This window comes from Parasteatoda tepidariorum, chromosome 5 (assembly GCF_982258835.1).
Source record: "Parasteatoda tepidariorum strain Cologne lab strain chromosome 5, Ptep-v5.0, whole genome shotgun sequence".
In the NCBI taxonomy this organism is placed as follows: domain Eukaryota; kingdom Metazoa; phylum Arthropoda; class Arachnida; order Araneae; family Theridiidae; genus Parasteatoda; species Parasteatoda tepidariorum.
In genome coordinates this window covers 44415142-44433605 of record NC_141759.1, presented here as the reverse complement: position 1 = coordinate 44433605, position 18464 = coordinate 44415142, and the positions used below count along the sequence as shown (strand labels likewise).

At 29.7% G+C, this 18464-nt stretch overlaps 1 protein-coding gene across 1 annotated transcript in view; it reads left to right on the top strand.

Moving 5' to 3' along the window:
- Positions 1-755: 755 nt before the first annotated feature.
- LOC107436602 (uncharacterized) overlaps positions 756-18464 on the top strand; it is an 88379-nt gene continuing 70670 nt past the window's right edge. Inside the window, exons 1-3 of the mRNA XM_043040586.3 lie at positions 756-973; positions 15738-15762; positions 17936-18130. Coding sequence (XP_042896520.2) covers positions 932-973; positions 15738-15762; positions 17936-18130 — 262 coding nt within the window. The 5' untranslated portion in view covers positions 756-931. The remainder of the gene's footprint in view (positions 974-15737; positions 15763-17935; positions 18131-18464) is intronic.

Here is an 18464-nt window from a genome sequence, read left to right as displayed (position 1 = left end):
CACGAGCTGCTTATTGCTACATTCCATGCTATAGATGGTTTTAAAAATCGGTATATGTAATTATTTTGACGTAGAAATTTCAAAATTGTTACAAAAAAATGAAGAAAATAAATCAGTCGAAGACAGAAAAGAGTTCAAAACATCCAACTTCCTCTCATTTTTTAGTTCCCTATATCCTCAAAAAATGACATTACATATACGTGTGTTGCAAGGCATAGGAGCAAACATTTCGTTCACTATATCCGAGAGTTCACTATAAATCGTGTTCACTATAGCGGGGTTTGACTGTATTAATTTAATGGTAATTTCATATGAAGCTGACAACATGTTGATACAATGACAAGTAATTAAATTTTAACTTAACAATTGGAAGATAATTCTTTCTTTTTAATTCAGGCACTGCTAATTTAAAAATTACTTTATTATAAACATTTTTTCTTATTTTCTTGTGGAACTGATTCATTTATTCACTAAATGCTAACTTAAATATTTTAAAATGAGTATTTGCTTGTAAATATTAGGTTATAAGGTTTTTCGTAATTGTAGATCCAATTCATTTATACACCAAACGTCAGCTTCAATATTTTAATGTGTTCATAAATATTAGGTTTTAAGATTTTTCGTATTTCATTAATACACTTATATATGATATTAAAAAAATATTTAGCTAAGAACTAAGTAGCATTGGTATTCTCAACAATAATAGAGAAAAATCCCCAGAGAAGGGGAATTTCCAAATCGTTTTCCCCCTTTTCATTAAAGCAAAAGGTATTACGCAATCCTGTCATCAACGAAGCATTAATTTCAAAACAAAGGTCCAGTGGACTAAATGGTCAGTTCTCTACGATAAAGCCTACAGAACGCACGTCAAAAGCTTAATATGTGATATTGTACGATTCCACAGTAATTCTTCTAGAGTGGTTTCCAAGTCATGCTGACATTATTTAATTTTAATTTAATAGCTTTTGTATCGGTAAGTTTTAAATTAGTTATAGATTTTTTCTATTAATTTAGTTTTTCTATTATTTAAAGTTGTGTTTTTACAAGTGTATATATTTGCTACTAACTTACTCGAATTTTCAGGGAGTCTTAATTTTTATCCTTGTAGTAATAGTGATTTTCTAATTTATTATTTCCATACATTTAAACCAAAAAATAACTAAATATAATTAGTTGGAAAAAAAATTAATTATACGTAAAAGCTTTTAATGCTTTATTAATCTGTTATTATAATTTTTTTGCAATGCCTAAAATAGTACACCGAGAAAAATGTTAAAACTACTTATTCACTATTTTAGAAAACATCAGTTTTGTAAAAGCAACGTTCGTCCTATCCAAATATAGTCTAACCCAGCTATAATGAACCATATAGTGAACACTCCGTAATGATGAACATTTTTAGTGGTCTTGTCCGAACTGCTATTCAACTAATGTTGTTTCATACGCTAATAATGAACAGCTGATAGTTCGTTTATAATGGACTCGAATTTCTTTTCTTGAAGTTATTTAAATAAATGATACAAAATATTTTGCTTATGTGATTAGTTCAAAATTATATAATTATGACTTTCAATTAAAAATGAAGTGCACATTATAAAGGAAAGTTTAAGATTAGTCATTTCAATTAAATGAATAATGCTAGTGGTCCTAAAAAACAGACGTATCAGAGAACGAATTGGTCATTCCAACGATTGGAATTGCAACTTTTTTCGAAAATAATGAAAAACATAAAGGAAGAACATAAAAGACATTTAAAAAAAACTCCAAAAATTACGAAATTAAAAAGATAAAAGTCTAGAATTTTCCAGCAAATTTTTGGTATAGGGTGACAACCTATATGGGAGATGTTTATATGGGGAATATTATGGGGTCATTATATGTGAATATTTTGAAAGTTATTAAACATTTCGATACAGGAAGAAGTTTGATACAAGCAAACTTCTATGAAAAGAGACTCAACATATTTAGTAAGTTAATAATTTATAAAGCAAATAGCGAACTGTTTCTAACACAATTTCGAACAATGGTACAAGATGTTTTTTCAAAGAATTTTGATATAGTGAACTGTCAGAGATACCAACTGCTCCGAACACGCCTAAGTAATTAAAAAAAACGGTAAATAACTTCAAAGTAAATTTAGCAAATATTTGACTATTTTTGCTCGCAATTTAAAAGGTTTAGCATTACGTAGGTATTATTAAGTGGTGAATTATATAAGCCTACGAATTATTTCGAAATAGTGGTGGATAAAAATCTACTAAATTGAATTTATTAAACCAAGAATCACAATTGATAAACTACTACTTTAAAATATATATTTGCTGTCCGGAGCAAGCTGGCATCTCTGAACTATCGCTTATAGTGGACTTATTGCTGGAGTCGCAAATGGTTCACTATATAGGATTTGATTGTATATTCGTTCCATAAATATGGATGCTTGAGTTACTATACGATGCCAACTTTTAAGCTCTTCAAAGAAGCTTTTATCTACTGGTAGAAGAATGATATGAGAATCTACAATATATCGTAAACTGACGTTTCCTTAACCCGTTTTGTCCCAAAATTATATATTGTAATTATACAAAAAGTGGTTTTATGGAAAAAGTGCTATAATATAATATTGAAATTAATTGGTTTTTCTACTGTTCGGACATTCAAAAAGTCTTTGATAGATCAGAAAGTACTTGCTCCTTATAATTCTAGATCTAATCAGAAATAACTAAATCATTGTGGTATCTGAGAATCTTTCAATTCACCCAAATGAATGAAAATGCTGAAAAAAGTTTCCCACCACAATGAATGTCTTTGAAAAAAGGAACTGTCCTAAATATATGACACTGGGCGTTAACTGGTTAATATTTAGCTCACTTATCAAAATACGCAACGAAAAGTGGTAGATCTTCGATATGTATGTTTAAATTATTTGAACGCAACGATAGTCGAAATCATTTTTAAATCAAATTTATTAACCCTTTCGGGACGGACGAGTCATAAATATATTCGTATGGAATCAGAAACAGAATGGAAAAAAATAAAAAGCGGTAGCTAAAGTTTGGTCATGGCTAATTTGAGAAACCTTATTTTTGCTTCCACTTTAAATCTAATGCATCCAATCCATGTTTGTTAAAATAGTAACTATATAATTTTTTTATTTGAACTAAGTTTTGGTGATATTAATAAAGAAAACTATTAATACCCCGCCCACAAACAAACTGCAATAAAAGTAGTTAGACTACCAGTTTTATCTTTTTAACCGTGATTGTCGGCACCCTGAAAATGCATATATGACTCGCCCGTCTCGAAGAATTTAAAACTATAATAGAGCTTGAATTCATAAAAGTACTGCCAGATAAATTGTGAAAATAAAATCTTCCGGAAAATCCGGAAAAATTAACAGGTATGCGAATGTATCTGCTCTTTCAAATAAATGTTAAAACGGGTTATAATTTTTGATACCACCTTTACTTTTTCGTAAATATGAATATGATGCTTCGAAATATCTTCAAGTAAAGTGCTTGAAGTTATTTTAAACAATTAAAATCAGTTTTTTAATGTTTTAAAAAGTGGAATAATGAATCGAGTTATAATTTGTTAATATTTGAATTGTTTGTTATCACAATGTCTTTTATTAATGATCAATTATCTATTTTGTATTTTTGGAAAAAAGAGAGCGCAATTTCGCGTAACAAGTGGCTGCAATGAGTAATTTTTTTTTTTTACTGTAACCGGATATCAATCGTTTTAGCTTCTTAATTCACTTAATTTGAAAATTATAACAGCAACTTCACTTAACAAGTGGCTGCAATGGGTTAAATATTTTCTTTTTTTACTGTTACTTAACACTAGGTTTACGGGAAGCGGCATTTTGACGCATTTCGAATTCTATAAGGAAAATTACAAAATCCGCTCGCATTTTTATTTTATCTCTTGTGATGACTTTTAATCATTGATCGAGGTAAATATATATTAATGTCTATTTTCTTCAAAAGCGTTGAAATATTGAAATTCTCTTTGTGGTATATCTATCTCTACGGATATGGGTCAATTTGACGCGATCGTAGTTTAGACAAAATTTTGAGTAAACATGCAAACATCACATCAATAACAATAGGAATGTACCTACAATACTTCAATCCATTATCCGATATCGCTAACTACCACTTTAAAATATATATTTGCTGTCCAGAGCAAGTTGGCATCTTTGTGAGTGCTGTCATATGTATTCGTTCATGCGTCAAATTGACGCGTGTTCGTAGAGATAGATATATATGACACGTCCGTAATCCTAGTGTTAATATCAATTGTTTCAGTTTCTTTACTCACTTAATTATTGAAAATTATCGTATATTTTTTTAATAATATGTATGTGTGGATAGTTACAAAATAACAGCAAATAAATACTATTCTAGTTTTATAAATAAGTTAATTGAGCTAACTCTTTCAGTAAATATATCGAAGTTTTCAATCATTAGATTAATAGTTTTTAAATTTTTATTTTTCCGCACTCTGTTCAGAAAAAGTTTAGGATACAAAATGGGGCATTTTTTTAAATACCGAGTGGAATTCTGTACCCTCAAAATAGAAGATTTCTTCAATCTAGAAAATATGATCCTCATATACTCGACATATAACGACTTCATTTGCTTCAAAAAAGTTCTAAACGTGGCAACATTCGACATGTTTTGAACACTCGAAGAATAGCTTTAAATTTAATTACGGTAATTTATTAATTAAGATTAAAAGAACACTATAGATATGCCCGTCATATAGAATTCGACAAATCATCTATGGCCGCACATTGCTTGAATCTTAGACATAAATTTAATTTCGATTATGCCAAAATTCGTCCCTCCCCTGCAACATCAACTCATGTTAATACCTTGAAATCCTAGTTCAGTCATATGTAATATGGGATCCGAAACCAATGTTATGCGCGTGGAAATGCTTTCCACCCTAATTTGCTTCTCTTGCTCACTGCGGTTGATCTTGTTTCGTTTTCTAACCATTATTTTTCGTTTCGTTACCGTTAGCTACTTTGCGTATTCTGTTTCACTCTTATGCTTTTCTTTCGTTTTCTTTTCACCGATTCAAAGCTATTTTGCATTCAATTATAAAAATTGTTTATCCAAAGATGTTATTTATATAAGTTTAACTTGCGCAAAAAAAATTTTTTTTATAACCATTCATTACTTTTATTTATTTTATAAAACAAAAGTTGGGTAAACTCTTCGAAAGGTAATACAAATTTTTACTCTAATTTTATCTTCGTAATTTTAAATGACAAAATCCAAGATTCCGTAGATTTGCTCTTGAGAAATAAAAATTTAAAAATATGACATGTTTGAGATGCAAGCAAAAAGTGAAATAAACATTAATATACATAGTATTAAATAACTCGTTCGGTAGGTGGACTACCTATAAAAAACCGTGTGGACGCCTACTGAAAGCCTCCACACGGTTTTTATAGGTAGTCCGATCAGACCATTGTGAAGGATACCCTCTTTCTACACGAGTCACTTAATACAAAATCTAGTTAAAATGAGAAAGTGGTAGCAAATATATGACTAAAAATTTATTTTATTTATGAATATTATTGGTTTGCTTTATTCACTTGTCAACCACTACAGTTTCAATTCACAAATATATAATATAAATTTCTGTCATTTACTTTTATAAAAGGTTTTGGGTTCACGCGCACAACTGGTTCACTTTTTAAACAGTCTGCGCGGACTACTTATAAAAGACCGTGTGGAGGCTTCTTGATATAGGAGGTGATGCCTGAGGTCGCTTTGTCTTTAACTTGAGTCCCATTCATCTTTAACTTTGAACTTTATGGTGCTTCGATGAAGTGGTATAATGCAAACGAAGTACGAGATTACTGCAATAAAGTTGAGCATTTGAGCCTCGATGGCTCAGGGGATAAAGCATTCGCCTTCCAATGAGGTGAACCGGGTTCGAATCCCAGTAAAATTTCCTCAGTGGTAGGCAAACATGAGGTACATTTTATAAACATAACCTTTTAACCAAGTACCTTTTATAAACATAAGGACATTTGATATGAGTCCTCTTGCAGTGAGGCTAACCGTGGGAGGTTCTCTGGGTCTTCCTCTCCAAGTATGCTGGTTAGATCCAAAAAGTCCTCCGCGAAGGCAAATTTCTCCTAATATTTCATCCAGGAGTTCCCTTGTCTTCTAGATTGTGTTCAAAATTGCAAGGCTACGTGGTTGAGCATTAGTAGTCGTATACCAAAAAATTGGGTCGGCTTTTCAACGACGGTAATAAAAAAAATAAAAAATTAATAAAGTTAAACATTTGAATGACATTTTGAATTTTTGATATGAAATGGTGGAGAAATTATTTAAAATGAAAAATACTGAGGAAAAAATAACTTAAACAAGTAAACAATAACTTAAATTAAGAAATAACCTACAAGGCGGAGCAAGTTGACATCTCTGTGGAACATGCGAAATAAATGCGTACAAACGCTTTTTATTATTGAATTGAATTGTTCAAATAACCTAAATAATAAAATATTACTTCCTGAAAGTAATTTTGTTATTAGTTATAATTTTAATGTCCCTGCTACTTTGCGCTAAAAAATAATGCACAACCAAAAATAAAACTGCATAGTACAAATATAATTATAAATCACAATATAACATGCATTATTATTTCATTTTGGTGAACACGAATAACTTTAACCAAAATAATTAAATTGCTATTTTTTCTAAAATCGTAAACGAGAGAGAAAAAAAAGTTTTGGGTGTTAATGGGTTAACAGGATCAGAAAAAATTTAATAAGTCATAGCAAATATTTCTTAAGGTGACTGGATATTTTAGAATCCTTATTTTTTATTTTATTTAAAGAATTAAATGAATCATTGATTAAATTGATCAATATTTTAATTCATTTCCTTTAATTTACAAATATATCTTTGTAAGATAAGACTTGGCCAACCGGGCTGTATGATTGCCAAGGAGCTGACCTCATGTCAGAAATGTCCAGTGTTCGAATCCCGATCAGAGGCATGGATGTTCTTTCCTTCTTATAAATCGAATATACTATCAAGAAACATACATCAAAAAACTACCACTCTAAAATATTTATCCGCTATCCGGATCAGTTTGACATCGCTGCTCTAAGAGTTTACCAAGGAGATAGTTCGAAAATCATGACCTATTTTATAAATTTCACTCTTAATAACATCAAATTCACTTTTATATTAATTCAGTTTTAATTTTTAATTGTTCACTAATTCATAAATTGCAATTGTTTTAGTGGCAGAAAAATTGCTTCAAATAGTTTCGTCTGTGCAAAACTTTTTTCCCCTATCAAATGCATAGTTTATTTTAACTTTGATTGGGCGGGAGTGAACATGATGTTAAACATTCTTTGAAAAATATTTTTAATTTAACTTATACGGTAAACATTACTAGACTTAACTTAAACGACGCAAACATAGCTGCTGCAGACCAGCGAACTAAACAACCTAACATCAATAACAACTATAATAACGTAAATAACAACTGACTAACATAAATAACAATAGTGATAGACTTAACCCTTAAGCCATAACTTAAGCCATAAGAATTTCTTTTTAAAAAAAATTCCTACTATTTTTTATTTTAATATTGCCTTTTCACTCTACAGGAAAAAAATTTTTAATTTAAGATTACAAAAGTTGGATAAAAGTGGTGTTTATTTAGGGTTAAAAACTCGTAAAAATCTAGCAATGGTGCAAGCAGTATTTTAACCAAATAAATTGATCACAGTTTTTGCATTAGTCTGATAAATGGTGATAATTTTAATCGATTATAAGCAATCGATGACATTTGAAAAGATAAAGAGAAACAGAAAACTTGTTGTTACCACCTTTTATTAAATTTTTTAGTTTATATATAACAGCTAATCTACTCACAGTATAAAGATTTAACCAACACCTCAGCGCATTTAATCAATGCTAGCTTCAACTGGCATGAGTTTAGCAAAAGTGATGCTTCTATATTTAATCTCGGTAAACAATTTTTCTATTGGCAAGCTAATGTTTTGGTAGGTTTTAAGTAGAGAGCGAACGACACAATTTCAAACATCATGCAGACCTGCCAGCTTTTAATCCCTTCCATTATCATTTTTCCCAGTGGTATTAAAATAGAATTAAAACTTCAATTTTATGCAAACAAATACGTTGTATTTGAAAAAAATTAAGTTGACAACCATGATAGTAACGCATATTAATATGTAAGCTTAATTTTTGTAAAAATAGTGGTGATCAAAATCATTTAAAAATTAAATTTATAAAAGAAAAAATAGTATATATTTACTACTACTTTAAATATGAAAATAAAATCTCCCGCGAAATCCGGGAGAGTTGGCAGGTATGCATCATGTTTCAAGTTTTCAGTAATGATGTTCCAACTTTGCATTAACCAAAATGAGCGTAGGATGTTAAAAGCTCCTTTCCTATTTAAGTACCAATATAATAAAAAAAGTTTTCTTTTAAAAGAATTGCAATCTTATTGAATGATTTATAAAATTACTGATGTTAAAGCTAGAAAAAAGTTATTAACGTCCTCTCCTCATTTTTGTATGGGTTAAAAAAAAAAGAACACTTTTTCTAAAAGCTTCAAGCATGATCTTTCGAATGGTGCCGACAGTTTTGAAATGAAAAATCTTCCAAAACATTTGATACTAAAAGAAAGATTGTTTACATAGCATTATTATGGAAGTATTTTCCTATTTTTGTCCAACCTTAGTACGTTAATTATCTCAACAATAATTAAGAGTATATAATCAACACAAAAAATCCCCATTTTATCATTTAAACTAGGCTTCAATCTGTAATGCAATTTGCTAAGGTAATATCTCAAAAAATTTCTCAAATTGTATAGCTCTAACATATATTAAATCATAAATTCCTGCTCAAATCAAAAAACAGATCAGATCTTTTTTTTTAATTTTTTAATTTTATCTCAGATGAGCAGATTTTAAAATAATTATGTTTCTAAACTGTATAGAAAATTTCTCGTCACAATAAAACAACAAAAAATATTATATTTTATGATTTTTTTTCCATTTAATTCAAGCTCTAGTAAAGCTTGAAACGACTGTTCTCAATACGACTAGCAGTATCGAATTTTTCTTTATTAATCAATTTTAAAAGAATATTGAACTGATACGATAGTCGTTTATGGTATTATGAAGTGATATATTCGCAATATCCAATTAAAATAAGTAAGGCCTCTAAATTGATTAAAATTCCAAAGACTAAATGAATGCTAAAATAACATTATCATGAGTATCTCTTGTAATATACCTTCTAAGAGATTTTTTTTTCACCAGTTATGAAATTAAAAAACAAATTGCATATAAAGAAAATTTAAACTAATAAGTTGTTTCCTAACATTCGGGTATAAAGGCTTTTAAATCACTTTTATTACGAAGGGGAGGGGGGAAATGTTTTTTTTTAACACGACGAAACATTTTTTGTGAAAAAAGTGGACATTGGCAGATACAGAGATGCCAACTTGCTCCAGATAGCAAATATATATTTTAAGGTGGTAGTTTATCAATTGTGATTCTTGGTTTAATAAATTCAATTTAGTTGATTTTTACCAAGCACTTTTTCTAAATAATTTCTCAAGTTTATATAATTCACCATTTTGTAGTACTTATGCCATGCTATACCTTTAAAAAAGCAAGCAAAAATAGTCAAATATTTGCGAAATTTGCTTTGTAGTTATTTACCGTTTTCTTAATTATTTTGGCGTGTCCGGAGCAGTTGGCATCTCTGCAGATAAGTATGAAAAGGAACTTAGCTTTCCTAATATTTGCAACTTATGCACAACATTCTTCAATATTTTATTAGTATTTAATTAAAAGCATTAAAAAATTTGGCTGTAAAGCAATCAATATAAATTTTATTGAAGACGTACAATTGATCCACCTTTAACCGGTTAACGCCCAGCGTCATATATTTAGAACAGTTCCTTTTTTCAAAAACATTCATTGTGGTGGGAAACTTTTTTCAGTATTTTTATTTATCTGGGTGAATTAAAAGATTCTCAGATACCACAATGATTTAGTTATTTCTGATTAGATCTAGAATTAAAAGAAGCAAGTATTTATTGATCTATCAAAGACTTTTCGAATGCCCTAACAGTAGAAAAACAATTAATTTCGAAAATATATTATACCACTTTTTCCATAAAACCACTTTTTGTATCATTTCAATATATAAATTCGGGACAAAACGGGTTAATCAGTTTTATCTAATCAATGTTAGGAAAGCGGAGTTATGTAAAATTTAAAATCAGCTGCATTATTTGCGGGTATAAAAAGAAATCATACTCATAAATATTTTATATCCACTTCTAGAATAGCATAAAAGCCAACTCACAACTCTTTCGCAAGCTACAATATTTAAAGTAGTAGCGAAATAAGAATTGAGGTAACCTTAATATTTTTTTTTTAATGTGGAAAGCTCTTTAAAATTTCCCCGCACTATTAACAAGTCATATATTTGTTTAAATTGCTTACATACACTGGTGTCTAAATTATTGCAACAATCAATTCTTTAATTATTCCTTAAAATCTAATGTATTAGGTCCACCGAGAAGCTCTGTCCTCCAAAATACAAGCATAATTTTACAGTAATACAAAAGATTCTTTTATGAAAGAAAGTGGTGTGGGGTATTTATCCTTCAACTCAATGGTAATGTTCTAGATTAAAGAGAAACAGCATTTAGAGTGCAAAAAAAAAGCAAGTATATACGTACTCAAACTTAAAATGAAAGTATCAGAGAGACCTAAACCGATACATATCTGATAATAATTAAGGGTAAATATATGTCCCTTTAGTTGTCAATTTTTGTTTCGGCTATGAAACCCTAAATGATTAACCTTTCAAGTATTCCCAACTTTATGAAAAGAAAAAAAAAGTATATTAAGATAACACTGGAAAACAATTTTCTTTTCCTGTTACTTTCCTTTCTTTTTCTGTTACCACAATAGAGCTGAAGTAGCGTTTGGAACTTATGAATACTTTACATGTAACGCAGTGGAAAGTAACTTTAATGCAAATTCAAATTTAAGGAGGAAAAAAAAGGAATTATACATTAAAAATAAATTAAACTTAGTTATTACAAGAAAAATTTTTTCCCCATAAAGCATGGAAAATTGGTAGAATGGCTATATGGATATTATGCATGTTTTAACCGTTAGATAACTATTTGATATGTTTTAGTCAAAAATTTGAATAATATACTGATGACTAAATCTGATGCCTCAAAAAAAGAAAAAGGAATAATTCATGTAGTTAGGAAATAACCCTTATCAAAATGTTCCAAATACATTTTCGGGCGTGGCTCTATCCATTGTGTGACGTCACAGGTATTCATTTTGAAGATGAACAATGATTGCCTAACCTTAATGAAATGGATCCATCAATCCGTGAAAAATCTGATATTTTCAATCCATTATCTGCTCCGCAATAGTCAAACGTGTTATGTCAAATGAGGGTATTCAAGAGTTAATTTATTTAGCAGAAACGAATCCTTTTTTTTAACCATGAAGGTCAACCTAAGGAAAAAAAATATAGAAATAAAATTAAACCACAGTAACGGCGTATGTGCTTGATGGTCACGCCTTTTTCAAAGAAATATATGTTAACAAACTGACATTTATGTTCATGATTTATTAGTTCTGTTGTTAATGTACTTGGAATTTAAAATTAGAATATGTTTTAAATTTCATATTGTTCGAATTCGATTTTATCAATGCTTAAACTCAATTTCGATCGAAATTGCAAATGCGAAAAATTACTCTTAACACATAACTGACCGGGCACGAGTTGACTCCTGTTTTCGTGGTCAAACGTTGGTGACCGGTCACGAGTTAACTCGTGTTTTCGTTAGCAGTGATCTCGCGGTGACTATTTTAAAAAGTGGGCGTAATATTCCTTACTTTTCAAGTTTTACTATTTAGTAGGGGAGAGTGGGGTCAATTGTAACAGGGTACGATTGTAACAGAGCAAAAATTTCGAGTGTCGGGTTCTAGATTTGGTTCCTAGGTGGTGCACAAGGTGTATTTAACAAATCTACATGTACACCCCTGATGGCAACCATTTTTATGTACTTTTGAAAGAGTTACATCACAAAAGATATTTTCACGTCACGCAAGTACTTTTTTTGGTATTAGAATATTTTATTGTAACAAAGTAATTTTGTTTAAACAAATAAAAATTAGTAACCGAATATGTAAGTGGACACCTTAATTAACATTTGAATAAAAAAAAGATTAGTTTTGCTAATTAACTAGCATTGTTTTTAACAAATGAAGCTGAAATGGCGTCTTGGGGACAATTGTAACAATAAGTAAAGGGACGATTGTAACAGCTGAAAATAAATAATCTTATGTTTACAAACCATTACTTAACTCTTTAAGAACCACCAATAGTTTCCTATAGCACTTATATTATGTTGCATGTGCATTATTTTATTTGTCACCTTTTACAGCATAAATTAAAATTTTTAACCCCTTAAAGTTAAAAGTTTAAATCTTTAGGTCTCTGCTCATTATTATTTTTACTCCTAAAATATCACTACTATTTTGATCAATAAAAAAATATATCACAACTATGATAATATGTATAATTAACTATGTTTTAGTTGAATTTATGAACTGTTACAATTGACCCCGTAAGTGGGGACAATTGTAACAAGTGCACGACTGTCAAAAATTGTTAATAACTAATATAATAATATTTAAAATCAGGTATTTAATATTTTTTCTAGTAGAGGATAGTCTACTTTACTCGTCTGTCAATTAATACTAATAATATATTGGATTTTTTGTTAGTTAAAAATAGTTAAGTAAAAAATGTTACAATTGACACCACTCTCCCCTACTCTACCAATTTATTATAACTTTATGAAATTTGATATATTTGCAAAACTTGTGGTGTACCATTACCATTACATGCAAGTTATTGTTACACTTTTTATCATACGGCATTAAAAATTTACAATTTTTAAAGTTTATTTATATTGTTTTACTTCCACATCCCCTTTCAAAGCAATAGCCAGTCACATGGGGGTTATTTTCAGAAAAGTTGCCTGTCAGCAATGTGTTAACGTTGTTGCTAGACTCTGCCAGAAAGTTTAAAATTCTTTCGTTCTCTTCTTTTATTAATATACATAAAATGATTTTCTGACTCCAATTTCCTGAAAAACTACCTTTTTATTTAAATGAATTGTTCCATCACATTGCCTGAGTTTTTTCTTCTTCGATTTTTTTTCGGTCGCCATAGCAACATCAACACAACAGCTTTAATAAATAAAATTATTATAAATTCAAGCTTCTAGTGCAATGTCCAAAATAAAAAACGGGCCATCCTGAATAACTTTTGATCTGATGATCGGACTCAATCTTAACCCTTTCGGGACGGGTGAGTCATGAATGTATTCTTATAGAATCAGGATAGTAAAAAATAAAAAGCGGTAGCTTAAGTTTGGGCATTGCTAATTTGATAGACTTATTTTTGCTTTCACTTTAAATGAATCTAACACATCTAATCCTTGTGTGTTGAAAGTGTAACTATACAATATTTAATTCGAACTACATAATTGGTGAATTAAATAAAGCAAACTGTTATTACCCCGCCCACAAATAAACTGCTGTAAAAAATAGTTTGGCTACCAGTTTAATCTTTTTCATCCTGATTACCGACACCCTGAGAATGCATATATGACTCGCCCGTCTCGAAGAGGTTACTGCATACCTGCCAACTTTTAATCCCTTCCATTATCATTTTTCCCAGTGGTATTAAAATGGAATTAAAACTTCAAATTTAAGCAAACAAATACGTTGTATATGAGCAAACTTAAGTATCCATGATAGTAACGCAAATTAATATATGTGCTTAATTTTTGTAAGAATAGTGGTGATCAAAATCATTTAAAAATTAAGTTTATAATAGAAAAAATAGTGTATATTTACTACCACTTTAAATATAAAAATAAAATCTTCCGGAAAATCCGGAAGAGTTGGCAGGTATGGTTAATGGTTCAAAAAATTCACCTCATACAGCTAATTAATTTGGACAGACGCAAAAACGTACTTTCTCTGAATAAACATACTTGTTTTCTGCAGATTCGAATTTATGACCTCCAAAATATAGGGGTTGGCGCAGAGGAGGTCTGGGAAATATATTTTTTTTTCCAATGGCTGGCACTGAATTTTGAATCTTTTGCCTATACTATGCCAGAATTGTTGCTCATTTCGCGTTACCCAGTGGGCACCTGTGAACCAAAGTCACGGAGGCGAGCAACATTGCCCACGCCACACTGCCACAAGCCCGTTTATAGGGTGGGCCACATTCACACATCATACACACACACACAACAGAGGACAGCACAAAGAGAGAGAGAAACACCCATGCCCAGAGCGGGATTCGAACCCACAGCCTATGGCTTCGCAGTCAGGCACGCTAACCGCTCGGCCACCAGGCCGGCGTCTGGGAAATATGGTCCCAATAATTTGGTCAGGAGAGCCATCACCTCCTACATCAGAAAGCCTCCACACGGTTTCTTATAAGCAGTCTGCGCAGATTATTTAAAAAACGAACCACTTGCGCACAAGAACCCAAATTCTATTTTAAAAGTACTTGAGAGAAATTTATCATATATATTTATAAAGAAACATCGCAAGTTTTTTTTTCTTCACAAGTGTTCAATATGTGAACCTTTGGTGACACGGCAGATTTCAAGTCGAAAGTCAATTTGCAGTTAATGGCGTTCTTTACCTCGATATGCTGTGGCGGCCTCATAACAATGTGTCGTTAATTTTCAACAAGATAGGGCACCCCCATAATCTCACAGATATTCATGATTTTCTAAATAACGAGCTTCTCTGTCGTTAAATTGAAAGCAGGTTGAGCGACGAATTGCCTTCTGCCATGGCTACCACGCTCTCCAGACTTAACTTCCTGTTTTTTTTATGGGGTCATATCAAAGACTGCGTGTTCATACCCCCTATGCCACGTAATTTTTCAGAATTACGATGACGAAACACAACTGCATTCACTACCATTGATCGTGACCTGTTGCAGCGAGTGTGGCAAGAATTTGACATCAGATTTAAAGTTTCGCACATCATCAAAGGTTCACATATTGAACACTTGTAGAGAAAAAAAAAACTTGTGATGTTTCATTATCAAGTAAAATAAAATTGGTTGATGTAATGGGTGATATTTTGTTTGCTATCTGCTTTCTAAACCTCGGAAGGAATGGTGACATACGCTGTATTTATGTATGTTAATTTAAAAAAATTATATGTTTTGAATATTAAATGGAGAAATTAATTGTGTCAAAAAAATAATGAATTAAATGTATTAAAAATAATTTGTTTCTCTTAAAATAAAATCAACTATTTCATTCTTTTAGAAAAAATTTCACTTGCGTACTTGACTAATTCCTCTTTTTTAAATTTTAACTTAATTAAAACAGAAAATTATTTTAACAATTGGATAATAAATAACTTAAATCGGATTTTGTTTCTAGATTATTATTTATAGTTGTTTTACGGAATTAATCTATTTGCAAGTGAAGTATTCATTAGTACAAAATTCCAGATTTCAGCAGGTTTTAAATATATTTTTATTCGGTTAAATTTTTGAAATGCACAGTAATAAATTTCATTATTTAATTATTGAATTTGACAAAAATATATATTTTTTCAGGTCTTTATTGTAACAAGGATTAATTGTAAGTATTAAATTTCGTATTTATAATTTTATAATAATGTTATATAATACCTGATTTCCTTTGAAGTTCCTTTAGATAGCTATTTGATTAAAAAAAAAAAAAAATTCCAGTTTTGCTTGAAATTTGTGTAACTTATTTTAAAAAATATGCATAACTTTATAAGAACAAAAGCAATTATTTCGAAACATCTGCAAGTTCAAAATATACGAGTATAAAGTGCTCAAAAAAAAAAAAAAAAATGATTATCCAGAATAAGATCTAATAATTGGAAAAATGACTATCCAGAAGAATCTAATAATTGGATCCTTACGTTCTAGGACTTAGTCTTATAGGTTCGAGAGGGTGACCTCAAATATGCTAATTAATGATATTTTAAGTTGCGAAATCAGACATAAAACAGACTTTCTCTGAATAAACAAACCTTTACCAAGATGGATTCGGATTTCTGACCACCAAAATATAGGAGGTAGCCGCAATCTGGGAAACATGGACCCAATAGTTTATAAGGCGAGTGATCTAATGTTTCGACCCTTTAATGCTAATTTTACTTTTTGCGTATTTCGCCATAGCTCGTGAATTTCTAAAGCGAATTCAAGCATTTTTGCACACAATTATAAAATTTGTTTATTTGAAGATAATTCCATGCAAAAGATAACTTTTAGTATAAATATTTATTATTTTTTTATTAGTTTATTTAATAATAGTCGAAAGAAATTTAAAATGTAAGGTTTACAATTTTTTACACCATTTTTTTAAATTGCACAATACGAAATTTGAAATAAATTGGTCGAATAGTTTTTGAGAAATCGAATTTTAAAAAGAGTCATATAATAAAAATTACCTAACTATTGCTACCATGTATCAGATATTGTGGCTGCCCCTATATTTTGGGGGTCAAAAATCGGAAATTCAATTGAAATTTTTTTTTTTAATTCAATGAAAGTATTTGCTTGTGTCTGATTTCATAACTCAAAATACGGTCTGCACTAATTAATTAGCATATATGAGATCACCCCCTTGAACCATTTTTTAAAAATTTTAAATAATAGCTAAAGTATTCTCATTACAGGGAAGGAATTTTCCTCTTGATAAATCAGGGAAGTATTTTTTTAGACATAAAACATGGTGATTTGCCTACTGATGAGAGATTTGGCACGTCTCTATAACTACATTAACTATAAAATTTAAGGGAATGTATATATAAAAATGTCTATTCTAGTTTGAGAAAGAATTAGAAGCTAATTAAAAAAAATTTCTTTAAATATCAAATTCCAGATTTTTATTTCAAAGGTAAAATCCTTATTTATCAGAACTTAAATAATTCAATTCAATTCTCATTACTTTAATGTGTGTGCTTTAGTCAGTAGTTAAGTGTTATAATTCTCACTTTTCCTTTATAATACTCACCTTGTATTTTACTTACGAATCAAGCAATAAAACATTAAAAAAAAATTCTTGAAAAAATATTAATTTTCTTTCATTTAGATAATTAAAAAATATCATTTCCATTTTTATAAGAACAATTAATTTAAGCGAAAAAACCGTTATGATTATCTCAAAACCCATATAAGTGTTTTTCTATGTTGATTTATTGATAATAAATAAAAAAAATATTTTTATTTCATTCGAAATGGTTTTATATAGTTAATAAAATAGTAAAGGCCATATTTAAATAGTTGATGAATAAAAATTTTGTAAATTAAATGTTGATTTGATCAATAGCATAAAATACTTTATTCTGGGAACATTTCATAATAAAAACTCGATAACTTTTACAATTTTTATTAGTTTCTTGAATTTTTTTTTCTTGAATTTAGAAGCGTGCATAATTTTTTGCAACACAAGTGATATTCTAAAAATTTGTTTTTCACAAAACAGCTACATATAAAATTAAATTGTTTTAAAATACTGAATACTATTTACTATTTAAATGATGATTTATCTTTTAATTGATTTTGATTAAAAGCTGTAAAGAAATAAATGTCAAATTCAATGGGATGAATATTAAGGAAGTTATCCATGAGCTACTATATGGTGATTTGGGAAAAAAAGTATTTTATATACTACCCATATGTATATAAAATCAAAATGCAATAAAATACAAATTTTTATAAGAATGAAATGAATTATAAAAGTTAGTGGTAAAAATGATTCTTTTTCTTTAAATTTACAGATACATTAGCAGTAACTGATGGTGATTGCATTTATCTGAATGGAGCTGAGTATTTCCACTATTCGCCCGGAGGTTATGATCCTACTAACAACATCATCTCTGATTTAGAGTGTAGAGCTAAGTGTGGATCATTTTTTCTACCATATTCGGGAATATTACAACAAAAGCTCTGCTTGTGTGCTAAAGATAGTAAAGGTAAATCTACAATTAGCTCTTAAGTTTTTCGAAATAAACTTATTTTGGTGATATTTTGGTGATTAATATCGAAATAAACTTATTTGTGCTTGATCTCTCGATCTAACACGTAAAGCATTCCCAAAATAGCCTTTTCTATAGGCCATAAATGCTACTCGAAATGATTAACTGATTTAAAAGGCTCGTGTTTCTTATATGATAAAGCAACATACTTTCATAACAAATAATGTCGTTTAAATTTCGAAACAGATTCTTAGGCGCATTGTGTGTTTGAAAGGTGCAATGCTATGAACAGTACGGACGGAGTTTCAACAAGCTGCAGATAGGCTAAAGG